General features: G+C 32.1%; 2 protein-coding genes across 2 annotated transcripts; both read right to left on the bottom strand.

Moving 5' to 3' along the window:
• Positions 1-2,204: 2,204 nt before the first annotated feature.
• LOC119837888 lies at positions 2,205-3,747 on the bottom strand. The gene is made up of 2 exons (XM_038363672.1): positions 3,150-3,747; positions 2,205-2,743 (listed from the first exon to the last, which is right to left on the bottom strand). Exons 1-2 carry the CDS (start codon positions 3,694-3,696, stop codon positions 2,463-2,465), a joined length of 828 nt encoding a protein of 275 aa, XP_038219600.1. The 5' UTR covers positions 3,697-3,747; the 3' UTR covers positions 2,205-2,462.
• A 2,635-nt stretch (positions 3,748-6,382) lies between these two features.
• Positions 6,383-12,030, bottom strand: LOC119837885. Its single transcript, XM_038363668.1, has 2 exons — positions 11,541-12,030; positions 6,383-6,698 (listed from the first exon to the last, which is right to left on the bottom strand). The coding sequence occupies exons 1-2, from the start codon at positions 12,028-12,030 to the stop codon at positions 6,448-6,450; spliced, it is 741 nt and encodes a 246-aa protein (XP_038219596.1). The 3' UTR covers positions 6,383-6,447.
• Positions 12,031-16,364: the final 4,334 nt, after the last annotated feature.

The raw sequence follows: 16,364 nt of genomic DNA, 5'->3' as shown, positions 1-16,364 counted from the left end.
GTTCATGTGTTCAGGTCAGTATATAATTTAATATGTATTGTTGTTGTTGGCTATGTATTACGTTTGCTATTTACTCTAGAGGTTACTTTACCGACATTACCTTTTGGTATACCCAGTGTTTTCTTTTATATGAATTTAAGATATGTGAAGAACATTCAGCGTAACATATTTGCTTTTCAGATTTCATTAGGAGCCACATTGTGGTACTAGCAAGTTACACGTATAGTTTACATTCTAAAATCTTTAAAAAACGATGTTATTTAAATGTAAATGAATCTTATGAAAAAATTTAACTGTTTTGTGTATAATTAGATTCGATTAATACTGAATGATTTACAACTAAAAACAATGAAAAGAAAAAAGTAACAGGGCATATTGAAATCCTTTAAATATTATAACATTTTGTACACAAGTGCGAATAATTCAATTACCTTAATATCAATGGGTGTTTTATTACCAACCCCACACCGCATTACTCAATCGTTGGAGATTATGTTGTCTGTGCTACTAGTATAGCATTATATTATCTGTTTCAATAATAAGAGTATACTGAAATAACGAACACGAAAAAAATTTGTATGTTATATCTGCTCACTATTCGCAAGAATGCATTATTAGAATTTAGTCCTAATATTAATGTTTTGTGTTAAAGAACAATATTGATGAAATGATAGAAACAGAATTAGTAACTCTTAAGCCTTTGTCAGTAGTGAGAACCTCGAACTTCAAAATCGATAAGTCGGGGTTCGAGACCGGGCGAGCGTGCAGGAAATAAATTGATTCTTCAATTTACGAGCACATGTAGATAACATAACCACTGCTTAAAACGGTGAAGGAAAATATCGTGAGGAAACCGGCATGTCCATGAATCAAAAGTTCGATGACATGTGACATCTGCCAACCCGTACTTGGCCAGTGTGGTGGTTTAAGGCCTGAAACTCTCATAGGAGGCCAGTGTCCCAATGAAATATATGGGCTGATGATGATGAAGCCTTTGAATAAATTCATATAGCTACGTAGATAAATATTCAGCTGTCGCTATTTTTGGGTTTAGTGAATAGGTAATTAATGGAGACGAAATGGAATGGAATTATGTTAGAAGAATTTTCTAGAGCGAGGGAGAATAAACCGAACGAATGAAATGAAAAACGAACTTTATTAAATAAATAAATAAATTAACAGTCACGCCATTAGCGCATTCAATAAATTAGTTGATATTTCATTAGCAAAATATAATTGATTTATACACAAGTACATAGTACATACTATATCACAGCTATACATACTGCATATATATTATATATAGATAGGAAATAAGTCGGTATAATTAGTTCTAGAATAAGACATATGAGTATAATAAATTAATAAATATCAATAAAAATCGGTCATATGCGAGACGGACTCGCAGCACTAAGGGTTCCGTACAAATAAGCTAAAGCGAGTCTCCCATCTAATTTATGACTGAGCCGACCGTAGCCTAACCTCGATTTTTCAAGTGATATACCCTGGTCACAGACAGACAGACAGCGAAGTATTATTAATAGGGGCCCTTTAAATACGGAACCCCCAAAACAAGTAAGAACCTATAAAGCATACAAGATAAAGAAATACAACGGTGGGTAATATATACACATAATATTAAAATAATATAAGAGTAATATGATAATAATATAAAAGTATGACAATATAATCAATATAAAGAAAAGTATATAAAAGAGAAACATCTTTAACACATCCACAAGGAAACTGCAATAAAAAATTAGGAAACAACAAATAGCTAAGAAAAATATAGATTAATTGCTGTATGAAATAATAATAAAACCCTTTTAAAGTATTAAAGTATATAACCAAAATAAATAATTAAAAATAACGTTAACACAATTTTATGCGTAATAAATAGTGAAAATGTATTTACCGCAAACAATTTAAAATATAAAAGCTATCTTTGGATACATTAATAAATATTATTGTGTTAATTTATTATGTACCTACATTTAATTATAAAAGTGATTCTGTTTCATTCATACAAATATTTGCGCCTAGCGTATAGTGCAAGCAAGAATAATACTTTAAATTTGTTGCGCCTGTCTATTGTATCAAAGCAATTATTCATAAATTCGTTTCTCACCCGTAATCTCTTGAACTTTATGAATATTATGTTTATTATATTAAATAAATTGTACTGGCAAATTTCTTTGTGAAAATTAACTTTTACATAATATGTGATAAAATAAGGTAATATTACTCTAACTATATTTACCACTGAGTGTATACTCATAGCATAATCAACTGTATTATTATACAAAACAAAGTTCCTTACAACAGTATTTAATACTAAATAATAAATAAATAAATAGAAAAAATTTACAAAAAACAAATTAAAACAATGACCCTAATCCATTAAAATTACTATTCCTAATTCAATAAGAAATGTGTTTTGTATAGTTTAGAAGTTGACAACCCTATGCAGTCGCGTCATACGGCATATAGCTGTTATAATTATTACTATCATATGCTCTTCTATACCCTCCATGATGGCCATGCTCATGTTCGTGATGCTCCTCTTGGCTGTGAGAATGATGATGTGAGACCTCAGGCTTGGTTATTATTTCGTAGGTTGTGGATTTCCCGCCACTACCCTTGAGACCGACGAGAGCAGAAAGCAGTAGAGACATGAGGGCTGTCATCAATGCTTTACCGGCTAATAATGCTAATGCTCCAAGGGCTGCTGCTGCGAGAGTTCCTGCAACAGAAGATTGATTATTTCTGAGTTGTTTTCATGCGAATCAGGCAAATTGCGAAAGCTCTATAACATACAAAAATTATATATGATAGACTCGATAGGCTTAACACACAAACACGTGTAAAACATATCCAGCATACAAAACTAAAAAAAAAAAAGTTCATTGATGGAAAAGATACACCAATTTTGGTAGTATTATTTTATACGTACAAAGGAAAAGTTAAATAAAATTGAAAACAAACACGCACATATTGTAACCTCGTTAAATGAAAGTCTTTTTGCGACTGGACTTGGCGTTTCTAAATAATTGCATTTTAATATTACGTTATGTCTGTAATCTATGATGTCTATAACCAGATTACTGCTCTATATGTTGATATTAAGTGAAATGTATTTTAATGCATACCTTTCATCATCAATGCTGCGGCAAGTAAGGCGCCACCACCACCGCCTCCCCTCACTTTTCTCCTCCTTCCAGTCTCCGTTTCTTCGTTCGCCATCTTAAGAGCATCATCCGAAGTTTTTGGATCCAACAGCCTATACCTTAACGAATGACTATCCAAATAGTTTTGCAAGCGATACAATAGGAACCTATTTAACTTCTCATCTGGCTTTCCAGGGAACTGTCTGGATAATTCCGCTGCTATTTCTTCTGGACTAGAAATGTTCGCTTTCATTTCTTTGACAATGCTCAGTCCCGGTAAAAGAGGTAGCTCATCACGAGAGCTCAAGTCCTCTAGGAAAGATAGGACGTGGATTTTAACACATTTAGCACTGAGACTGTTGTTGCATTCCTTGTGGAGGGATCGCCCTGTCCGGTCAGCACTTGCGAAGTTTTTCAATTCATCATTCACTCCAACATTGTTCGCGTCGGTTTCTTGGATCGAAGCGTTTAGAACTATTGTATTGTACAGCACAAACGCACTAATAACCAGCACATTTTTTCCAATCATTGTCACTTCACTTTATTCACTGTTCAAACACCTAAGACCATTTCCTGCGATGTCAGAATGTGACTGATAATGCTGATACGATCAACGAAGATTTTATACCATAAGTAAGTGATAAAAAACAAACAAGGCGCCAGAATTGTTAAAAAAAGCAAAATGCTAGCTTTGTTACGGAGAAATGAGCTTACTTTCAAATAATCAGCTAACGCGATCAATTTGATAGAAATGTTGAATTTCTCCTACATCTTTTTCGGAGATAATTAGTTAATGTGCTATGTTTAAATGAACTGACTACTGGAAAGTGTTTCCTCAGTAGGTAATGAAAGATTGGAAAGTGCCTTCTGCTTTTAATTGTGTTCAAATAATGATTTTTATCGTGTAACCACAAAGGAAGATATATTGAATAAAAAGAGCTGTTTGTCCAGGTTTCATCCAGCTTGACCCGGAACAAATAAGAATATAAAATATAGCCTATATTACTCAATAACGATTAAAGATTTTTTAAATTGGTGCTGCAGCTATTGAATTAAATCGTAACAAACAAACGATATATAACCTCTGCATAATATTAGTTTTAATATTTTTTTAAGTAACTAGAAATTTATTTTATCCTGCATGCCTGTGCTCTATAATGTATGTAATTTGACGACATTTCACAGTTTTCTTAGGCTCAATTTACTTAGACCGGATAACACAAAATACAATAAAAATTTGAAACACGCCTTTGTGTATTTTGATACTTGTGCCAATTATTTGTAATTGTTTATTACATATCCCCCACTGAAATATCGAGAAATATAATTACAATAACTCAATACAATTAAAACCATCTTACACTTTTTACATATAAGTTAAAAAAATGCTCATGAACTTGAATTCAAAACCGTTTCTTTCTAAAAAATATTGAATCTCTTTGTTCATTGAATCAAAACGCAATAAAGCAATGTGGTTTGGTTGGAAAGTCATTTTGTAGGGAATACAAATTTAACGATCGAGAGAACATGAATTTTTATGTATCTGAAATGAGATTTTAATGAGATTCCGGTCCATAAACATATTATATTAAAGTCTAGCCACTTGTCCGAATTCGCTTGAACCTGCGATTAAAATATATGAAACTCACAAATTATGATGTAATGTGGGAGTCGATGACGCTTCGACCTCTATTTGGCCAGCTCGGACTGGAGAATATCTTTCCATTCCCATAAATAACGGGGTTTAATAGTAACAACCTCACAAACGTCTCTATGCAAATAGGATTTGAAGAAAATATGAACTTACTAATACAATAACAAACAATAATCAATAAACAATAATTTATTTATCAAAAGTAGTGTTAGAAATAGATGGTATACTATACCATTTAACTGATGTAATTTATAAAGGAAAAATTTATATGTATGGATTGATTTTTGATGTTAGATCACATCAGAAAGGCTGTCTGGGTTTTCATGTAGTTTTACCTCAGAATAAAGTGTGGAATAGTACTTATATTGGAAACTCAGACCATGCAGATTATCTATTTAAAACATTTAGTGGGAGCGACTTCCCCAATTTTCATAGATAATAATAATAAAATATAATAGTTTAAAAAAACTAAAAAACACGCTTTGACAAAAATCATATTTTGCAAATTGAAAACTGGATTAATTTTATCAAATTAGTGTATTGTCATCGGTCCTCAATAAATCTACAAAGTTTGAACGAAATCTGGCCGTTTAAAGTGGGTCAAAATCGCGCCCAAAGAAGTCGGTTACAAACAAACAAACAAACAAACAAACAAACAAACATACAGGTGAAGCTAATATAAAGCGTGTAAAAATGGTACAGAAAACATCGTTGGAACATAAACGCTTTACTAAGATTAATTCTAAATAGTTATGTATGTAAAACTATTAATTTTATAATTAGATAAATGTATTAAAATAATTAAAACACAGTTCAAATAAAAATATTACATAACCATAAACACTTTATTTTCCTTGTTATAAATTGTAACAATAAAACATAACACATTCACATAATATACAATAAATAAATCACAGATATATGAATATATGTTGTACTATAAAATATAATACTTATATTTATAATTTTAATTTGTACTTCCACTTAAATAAACAAATGAATAAAATGTATGTAATAAAACAAACAAGCATAATTTATGGAAAGAAGCAGACTCTGACATTATTGTAAATACAAGGTCTCATCAATATTATAGCATAGAATTTTAATTAGCAATACATAGTATTATGTTTTCTGTAGTAATATCTACATACATGATTACTTCAAATAAATAGATACTTTTTTAATCCTAAGACACATACATTTATAATAATATTATCATAAATACTGGTAAATATACAAATAATAAAACGTACACAAATAAATGATAATATACTATACATATATAATAAACGTAAAATAATACAACTTATACAAAACTAGTATAAAAAGTACAAAACGAGTTAATTATCAATTAAAAACGTAATAAATAATTCAAATAAATTACAAATGACACAAATAAATGCACACACAATCTTAACCATTTTAAGCACAATAATTTATAATATTCATGCACACTCAAAAATAAATACTTATTATCTAAACATGGATACAAAATCATTTGTAATTGCAAATTTTACCCCTGGAATTATAACCGCATGCCCATAATTCATACAATAATAGCATGCATATGATTCATGAAATTATAATTGGACGCCCAGAATTCATTCGAAATTCAAACATGATGTATTAGCGTCTAGATTTCAAATTTCTTCCATATCCCGAATGCCCATAACCGCCTACGTCTTCATGAGCCGTTGAATGTGAATGAGAGTGGCTGTATATAGGTTTGGATACGATTTCATATGTCGTTGATTTACCCCCTGACGACAGAGATTTCAAGCCGATGACAGCTGAGAGCAGGAGAGACATCAAAGCAGTCATAAGCGCTTTTCCCGCTAGAAGTGCGAGTGCTCCTAAACCCATTGACATCATGGTACCTGAAAAAATACATATAATATTTTTTTGTATCTATTGTATAATGTACTGCACAGTTTGATATTTTTTGCTGTAATTTATACTTTTTGTTTGCTGTTATTTATTCTGTCATAGAGAAGATGCTCCAAATAATCTAAGTACTAAAAAGTTTGTTTAATTCATTTTTTATTTGTACCTGCATATTTCGCTTGGTTTTAATTCTATGCCTCTATATTATATCGATATCGCCATACTATTCTGTACTATTTTTTTAACATTAACATAAATTGTATAACCTCTGCTAGGAAATGACATTTATAATCTAAGATGGAATAACTTTTTCAGTTCGTTGGCGGATTTATAGAATGTGGAGCTTTAACAAGAGATTACACGTAAACCTACTCTGAAGGTAATCGAAATAGTGAAAAGAGTTTTCATTAATACAGTTCTTACAAGCTAAATCCCAACTCTATTCTTTATTCATGTAAACTGTTATAAGTAGGTACAGTAATTTTTAAATCCACTATTGATTCGGAAGGTCGCGGTCGGAAGGCAAGAAACTCGATGGATCCAACTGTCGTTGAATTCCAACTTATGTCCATGCATTTTTATCATCAAATACGATTGATATATACATTGAATAAATTTATTAATCAAAAATTTAAAGCTATATAACTATAATTTAAAACTATATAATATTCATATATCTATCATCCAATTTGTTAGAACAAATTTGAGGATATATTAACGGATTTCTGATTTGCATGAGATTTGGTCACAGGTAATAATTTGTAGTCTGAATTACCCTATCACACAAATATTAGAAATGTGAAAGTTTGATTGTTTGGATGTTTGTCCGTCAAACACGCTGAAACTACTGAACAGATGAGATAAATTTGGTATTCAGATAGGGTATGAGCTGATTTGGGTGATAGGATACTTTTCATCCCGATTAAAAGCTCCCTTGGGATAAAAAGATATCCTTATAACCGGGCGGGGCGAGCGTCTAGTAATTATCTATGAATAACTGTTAGATGTGCTTGTGTGGTAACAGTTTTCACGAATTACGGTATTACCGACTTTTCTCTGAAATCAAGAGTGTCGTCTCCATCAATCAGATATAATCACTTTAAATAGCTTTCGAGATATTTAACAACTAGCGGCCCGCCTCGGATTCGCCCGTGGTATATATATAGCTTATAGCCTTCCTCAATAAATGGGCTATCTAACACTGAAAGAATTTTTCAAATCGGACCAGCAGTTTTTGAGATTAGTGCGTTTAAACAAACAAACTTTCAGCTTTATAATATTTGTATAGATTACACGGAAAAATATAATTTATGTTAATGTTAATAAAACACCAGAACTTGAAGAAGTAAACAACGACAATTCAAAATCTTTGGATAAATATATCGCTATTTCAAAGATAAATAAACTTGGTGGCACTGTACGCGAATGAAGCCGCGGTTTTCATCTAGTACCCCTTAAAATGACTGACAATGGAAAAGTATTAAATTACAGATGCAGTAGGATTGTAAGAAATAATGTGACCGACACTTGCTGCTATTATTTTCATGCTCTGCTTCATCATAATTTAACGTTGCTTTCGAATGTCACCTTTATTTCAATTGAAATCATTATATCATTTAGAAATTAAAAACTTTTTAACGGATTTTAAACCAGAGACCAGTCTCCCCGGGACCACGCTCGGTGTAAAGTGTTCGAAACGTTGGGTTAATAATATAATTAATAAATCGCGTTTAAAATCCGTTAAAAAGTTTTTAATTTCTAATTGTATCATACTCGCGTAAAATAAAACACAAGAAAATAATATTATTATATCAATTTAAAGTTATGGAAGATTCTTTTTACGTAATTAAGAAAAGAAATTACGCCTTGTATAAAATAGCTTTTACCCGCGTCTTCGCACGCGTTAAATTCAGAGTAGTTCAATAGATGTTATACGTATAAAACTTCCTCTTGAATTCATCTATCTATCAAAAAGAACATCAAAATCCGTTGCGTAGTTTTAAAGATTCAAACATACAGAGACATAGATACTGACATAGAAATCGACTTTGTTTTATTTTCTTTCATAATTGATTATTATGAGAGAAATGTGTAAGTAATATTTATGTTTAGATTAGAATGGATCATAAAGCACCCGCGAAGCAGTATTTTAAATCGCTTTTACTTGCTTCACTTGTATGTTTATACGGCAGATTTATTTCAAACTTTGTTAGTAAGAGTTTGAATTGAAAAGTTTAATTCAAACATTTTTGTTTTGATGACAATACAACATTCATGAGTTTATGTTTGTTTTGTTGAATCAACACAAAAAATAAATAAAAATAAACACAGTTTAAAAAACAAAACAACGCGCTTTGACATAATCAAGTAATAATTATTTTTAACTTAAATTATGAGATTCTCCTTGTCTCCTCTCTCCTCCTCCTTGTCTTGAATTCGGTTGAAAAGTACAAGGAATCAATAAATAAACAATACATAGTATACCTAATTGTAAAGAAATGTGAGGCGTCTTTTAAGAACTGATATTATATGGGGCACTCGTCGCTTTTTCTCAATTATCTAACTGTATATTGTTTATACAAGTGCGTGATTAAAATCTGTTTGAAAGTTTTGTTTTAACTATATTCATTCGCTAAGAATTTATAAAAGCTAGCATTCTGCCATACAATTTATATACTAAGGTTTAATTTAGCTTTCCGTGGTCTACAAAACATTGTAGCATCTGACTCTTCAAAGAACCACCATTTTAGATTTTATCAGTCAGTATGAAGTTTTTTCTATGCGCATATCATGCCTTAAGTAAAGTTATTTTTTTGGTTTCCAAAAAAAGCTTTATTTGGAAACCAGTGTTTTTAAAAACCTATTGACGGCATTTATTTTCATTTCGCCTATTTTAAACCTAGTTACAATTGGTTAGTGTCAAAATCTACTCAATGTTTTTTACGTGATTGACACACATAAACACAGATAATCAGACAGACAGACAAATTCTAATTTTTATAATTTTTTTGAAAACAACATTTAACACAAAACATTTAATATGTAGAAATGATCTCGATAGTGTTTTAATATGTGTACCTATAGATTACGTGAGAAAATTATACGTTCTATGTAATTTGGTTCGCTTTTATAAATTGCCTATTAGGTATATAATAAGAGAAAAATGTGTATATTATTGTAGGATGGATCAGAAAGCACGCGTGCTGCATTAATACTGTTTAACCGATTTCAAAAAAGGAGTAGGACTGTACTTTTGTACATGTTAGCTCAGGGTTTCGTCTGGGTGAACCGATTTTGAAGATTATTTTTTATTTGAAAACTGGTGCCTTCCACTTCATTCACTGGTTTCATTTAAATTTCGTCTAGATCTGACAATTTCAGACGTTTCAGTTAATTGTTCAAAATATTTTTTATATTACTTATCATAATTGTGTATGATGAATTCATCCATGTTAATCTTGGTGGGGCCTGAGCCCTCATAAGAGGCCTGTGTCCCTGCAGTTGAAACAAAGAATACAGGCTAATGATCTATTTGCGTCGGAAATAATAAATCTTTCTGAATTTTCTGTTTTTATGAACGAAGACACGTAATTTTAACTATCAATTATTATAATGAGGAAAATTTTATTATGTATGTATTTGAAATGAATAGACTCCAATATGACTAGACCGACAGTAGAAAGCTCCTTATTATTGTTTGGGTACTAGTTGTTACCCGCGGCGTTACTTGCTTGGTACGTGGGCAAGAAGCCTATGTGCTAATCCAGACTAATCTATGTCTTATCTTTCTCTGTACGACATTTCGTACAGAAACGATAAGCTGTTTTCGCGTGAAAGCGTAACAAACATCCATACATCCATCCACACTTACAAACTCCCGATTTTTTCGATTTTAAATACCAATTAGAATCTATAATGAAATAAATATATTTTTATATAGTTTCTAGTGTACTTAGTGACAATTTGTAGCTTTATTACATCTTTCACTATCAAATTTTTTAGAGCAATTTCGGACAAGAAATTAATATTAATTAAACATACTTAAATTAAAATTAACTTACAAATTAATCGAGTTCTAAAGGATATGTTATATATAATATGCTTTTTTTATATTTCATAGGAGAAATTATGTTTAAATCGATCCTCGGATGAGTGTGTTTTACAAACAAATACTCAATCTCTTCAGCTTTATAATATAAGAGTACATAATATAATGTATAGATGTCGCAGTAATTATTGTTTCTAGAAGTTAAGTAACTTTACTGCAAACTTTTAAAACAATTTAGACAAAAAAGTGAGATAATTTAAAATAATTTAAGCTCCCTAAATAACAGCAAACTAGGTTTTGGTAAAAAATATATCAAATCGAATTTATTTCAAATCTATAATGCAATGAAAAGAAAAGTAAAGCAATGCGATTGATAGAATAGCTTCTGCGGTATATAAATACAATATTTGATAAAGCGGTTATTTCATTTTCTCAGAAAATATTCAATTAATTCTTGCTTCTTATGAAACTCCCAAATGCAAAAGCTTTTAACGTTATAATGAGGCTTAAAACTTTTACAAAACTTAATGTTATATGCTTGCTATTGTTAAATTTAGTGATAAAAATTAGGAGACCCGAAAACATTGCATGTTTTTTTTCGTTCATTACATTTATGAAGACGAAGCACAAAACTATCTTTTACCTAAAGTTGGATCAAACCTACACGTAATATGCAACATTCTATTTTAAGTTTTTTGAGAGTTAAATGGGGACAAATATCGGGTAGATTTTTCTACATAAGTTTATATATAAAACGTTTTTAATATATAATTAAAAAAAATCTTACCTTTCATCATAAGCGCGGCTGCCAGCAATCCTCCCATACCGCCCTTCTTGCCGCCGCCCAGGCCGCCTCCCTTTCCTCTCCCTTCACTGATCAGAGCCCTCGCATCCTCAGTAGCACCATCATCTAACAGCCTCAGTTTCACTGAATGAGAATCCAAATACGATCCCAATCTATACAGGAGATATTTATCCAATCTCTCATCCGGCTTTGAGGGCAGTGCTCTCGCCAATTCCGCTGCAAATTCATCAGCTTTACTGCCATTCTCCTTATCTTCCTTCACCACACTAACACCAGGCAACAATTGGAGCTCTTCTTTTGAATTCAATTTCTCCAACAGCGATATAGCTTCTATTTTCAAACACGTAGGGCTAAAAATCCCGCCTGTGCAATCCTTTCCCATGGCCCGTGCTGCCGATTCTACGTTTAATGGCGCCTCTGGATTCGGCATTGCATATGCCACAGACAATAAAAGTACAGATAAATAATACATTTTTAAACGTCTGTATCGAACGAATGCGGTTTTACTTTGATAAACGACTGAATGCGACACTCTGCTTTTATATCCCACATAGTATTATTAGTTCGGAGTAAACCCCAAGTCCCATTATATTTTCATAGAAGGCTGATTGCAAAAAGTTGGAGTTGTGGTAAGCAAATGTGTTCCTAATTATGAGTGGTTTAGAGGTTGTTTTCATGGCATGTTTGTATAAGGTTCTAGTTGATTATCTGAAGCAGTCACCGTAGTGGAGGAAATTGATAGTCGTTCGTTACTTTTAGAACTTTACATTTTTGTATTGGTAGATATTGATTCATTTCATGAAAACACCACTAAGATCGTTGTAGTATAAATGAAAGATAAATTATTTAAATTTTCGAGTATTTAATTAAATTTTTGATAATTTTTAATTTTAGTTTTTGATGTCTAATCAATGGTTCTATGGTGTTACAAGTAGATTGTAGTTAACAACATTTCACGTAAGTTGAGCCTTAATTGTGTTTAGCCTGAATCATAAAAAAAATATATATTTTATATTGTGTTAATGTTATGAAAGTAGGAATTATTATACAATATAGATCCCGTATGCAGAGATGCATATTTGCCCCATGCCTGTATACTATATATTATATTTATGCATGTAAAAGTACCCAATACTACTCACTTTAAAAATCGGTTCAGTTAAATTTATATATTTTGTTAAACATACTCTTTTTATCTCTTATCTAGTTCTGTAAGTTCTTCTTCAATAACGGACTATCCCTACCGATGCTTTTATCAATATAACTTAGTTAATTATAAAAAAAATCTTAGTTGTAAACTTTATACGACCACACAACTGTCTCAATTGTAACCGCTTATTTCTAACCTAATCTCTAAATACTGATAGTCAGTTTAGATATTGAGTTTTGTAATCTATTGAACGTAGATCTCTGATTAAATTGAATTATTTCATTATCTTTTACTGATATTGAATCTGTGAAAGTAGATACATAAAAAAATTAACTTTTATTAGCTTTTGTTTAATTGTACCGTAATACCTATTGTAACGTAGCCATATTTCCGGATTAAAATACTGTGAGTTTTTGGACAATTCATTTAAATTTGGCGCCAGTTTTCTGGGCGCTGCTTTAATATTTAGTTGAATTTACATTAAATTGTTTATTCTAGATTCATATTCTGTAGACTGATTTATTAATGAAGAAGGAGGATATTAGAAAAAATATCGTTTTATTGTTATTGTATCATAAGCATACTCTGCACGTAAATTAGCTAATTATATTGTAACGAAGCAGTGGCGTAGCTAGGTGGACAAGGGCCCTGGTGCATAGGGAAAGAATCGGGCCCTCTTCTCCTCTTTCCGCCTTCCTTCCCTCTTTCAAAGCTGAGGTTAGAGGGCCCCCTGAGCTCCGGGGCCCTGGTGCACTGCACCACCTGGCTATATGATAGCTACGCCACTGTAACGAAGGCATGATAAACTTTTATATTTTGTTTTCATGTGTGCATCTAGATACTAAAGGTTGTGGTAAGACGTACTCAAATAGCAGCTAAGCGTGAGTCATATGATTATGAATACGAGATACCTGAAAAATGTATTCCTACGAAGATATTGAAAGAACCCTTGACGTCATAATTTAATGTTCATTTATCGCAATCATCGGTTTAGCATATCATACAAAGAATTATGGCGGGGAGGCCACTTAAATTCTGATAGCTTGCTTCCTTGTAATTTTTATACAAAACTCAATAATAATTTTTAATAATATCAATGTTATCCACTACTAGAGGTCCACCCCGGTGAAAGTGTATTTAAAATCGGTCTAGTGGTACCCTTGTGGTACCTGAGATTAGTACGTTCAAACAAATAAACTCTCCAACTTTATATCATTACTATGGATTATTAATCGAGAACAGTTAGCACTCGAAAGTCTAGTATGCTAAGAAATTTCACATAAATGCAAAATTGATAATAATCTGAAGATTGAAAGCCAGGTGAGCGTGCAATGAAAAATAATTGATATGCGTATTTACGCATTCTACTTGTATGCAGATATTCGTATCATTTTATTTAAGAATCTGTTTAGAAACAAATATTTTTTATGAGGCATGAGACAGTGGTGGCTCAGTGGTGAGGACCTTGGACTTCAAAATCGATAAGTCGGGGTACGAGACCGGGCGAGCGCGCAGTAAATAAATTGTTTTTCAATTTATCTGCGCATGTAGATAACATCACCACTGCTTAAACGGTGAAGAAAAACATCGTGAGGAAACCGGCATGTCCAAGAATTAAAAGTTCGACGGCATGTGACATCTGCCAACCCGCACTTGGCCAGTGTGGTGGATTATGGCCTGAACCCTCATAGGAGGCCCGTGTCCCAGCAGTGGGAACATATATGGGCTGATGATGATGATGATGATGATGAGACAGCTGAACAGACGCGTCACCTCCATCGTAAGTGATCAGCGTCGCTCTACAATGACAGGGACCTTTTGAATGAATAAGTATTTTTTTGCCATAGGAACCAATAATTCGATTTGAAAAATTCTTTCAGTGCTAGATAGCCCATTTATCGAGGAAGGCTATAGGCCATATAAGTACCACGGGCGAAGCTGGGGCGGACCGCTAGTAGTAGAATAAATCTGATAGTTAGTTCGTTAATAAATTAAATAAGATAGTGCTTTAGCGAAGGGCAAATGCCACTTTTTGTTACGAACACAAATTGCGAGTCACGAATGTCATGCGAATTTATTTTTTATCGTTTTATTATATTAAACTAAGAATTATTATTTCGTTCAATATATAATTAGGTTCTGTGGCCAATCGGTAAAACAATATGTAATTCGATAGTAATTTTCTGATTAATGTTGTGGATCAAACCTACGGCGACATAATAATTATAAATGAGTATACGCATAAATAGCAATGGTGGTTCAGTGGTGAGAACCTCGGACTTCAAAGTCGAGTTTCGAGACCTGGTGAGTGTGCAGGAAATATTTTGATTTTTCAATTTATCTGCACATGTGGATACCTTAACTGCTTAAAACAGTGAAGGAAAACATCGTGAGGTAACCAGCATGTCCAAGAATCAAAAGTTCGACGACATGTGATATCCACTAACCCGCACTTGGCCAGCATGGTGGATTATGGCTTGAACCTTCATAGAAGGCCTGTGTCCCAACAGTGCGAACAAATATATGATATAACGTAAAGTCAGAAAGAAGATACTCCTGTGACCTGCCACGTACACACACACATATACAATAAGCACACCTAATTTTCCATTCATAAACTACTTCACGTACAATACCAATCCGTTTTCACCTAAAACAGCCGAATACCCCACAATTTCCACACATATCATTACCGTGAATTTAATTCGTTCCATAAAACACAATTACCGACGGCGAAATTGCATCGTGTCTTGATTCGGGACCAGAAAGCGAGGAAGCATGCAGCTAATAACAGCTTTCCATGATGTATCCACCCACTAATTATTTTGCATTTCCCGGAGATCAGATTTACAGAAAGATTCATAATTGTGATAAGAGACACTCCAGCTTAAAATCAAACAATTTTGAATCGTCGTAACACAGTTTTTACATTTACCACCGATTCCATAAGTTTCTAAAGAGAAGAGCAGGCACAAACCCCTGTAGTTGCTCTTTATTGAAAAATGAACCCCTGTAGTTGCTCTTTATTGGAAAATGATCCTGTATTTGAATCGTGAAAATTAGTTGACGAAAAAGTAAGTGAAATGTTATATATGAGATAGAAAACGCGTTTTTTTAATTGTATTTTTATAAGCCTGACCATGTTAATTTGAAATGGCTATATAAATCACGAATGATAGCATGTTTAGTTTCGGTTTGTTATTATTTGATAACAAAAAGTGGGAACGAAAAGATGTTAGGAATAAAACTATAATTTCTATTATAAAATCCATATTACTATGACCCAACAATAGAAAGCATTTAATACTCTTAAAACCTTTTATTATTTAAACATTATTTACCAACTATTTAATAAGTAATTTGAAAAAGTTGCCTATATGTAATTCCACTTGTCCAGCTGTCTACATACTAAATTTCATTGCAATCGGTTGAGTAGTTTTTGCGTGAAAGAGCAACAAACACACACACATCCTAACAAACTTTCGCATTTATAATATTACTAGGATTATTAATTAGGCTATTTTTGCTTTGGCTAGAATTCATGTTTGCATCTTAACATTTAACATTATGAACCTTAGACGAGTGTTATTTGTGATTTTATGTGTATCTATAAGTAATAAAGATTTTTAATTTAATATAGCTACATTTATCAAAAT

This window comes from Zerene cesonia, chromosome 29 (genome assembly GCF_012273895.1).
Source record: "Zerene cesonia ecotype Mississippi chromosome 29, Zerene_cesonia_1.1, whole genome shotgun sequence".
Taxonomy (NCBI): Eukaryota; Metazoa; Arthropoda; class Insecta; order Lepidoptera; family Pieridae; genus Zerene; species Zerene cesonia.
The sequence above is the reverse complement of the archived record's forward strand: the minus strand, read 5'-3'. Positions and strand labels throughout refer to the sequence as shown.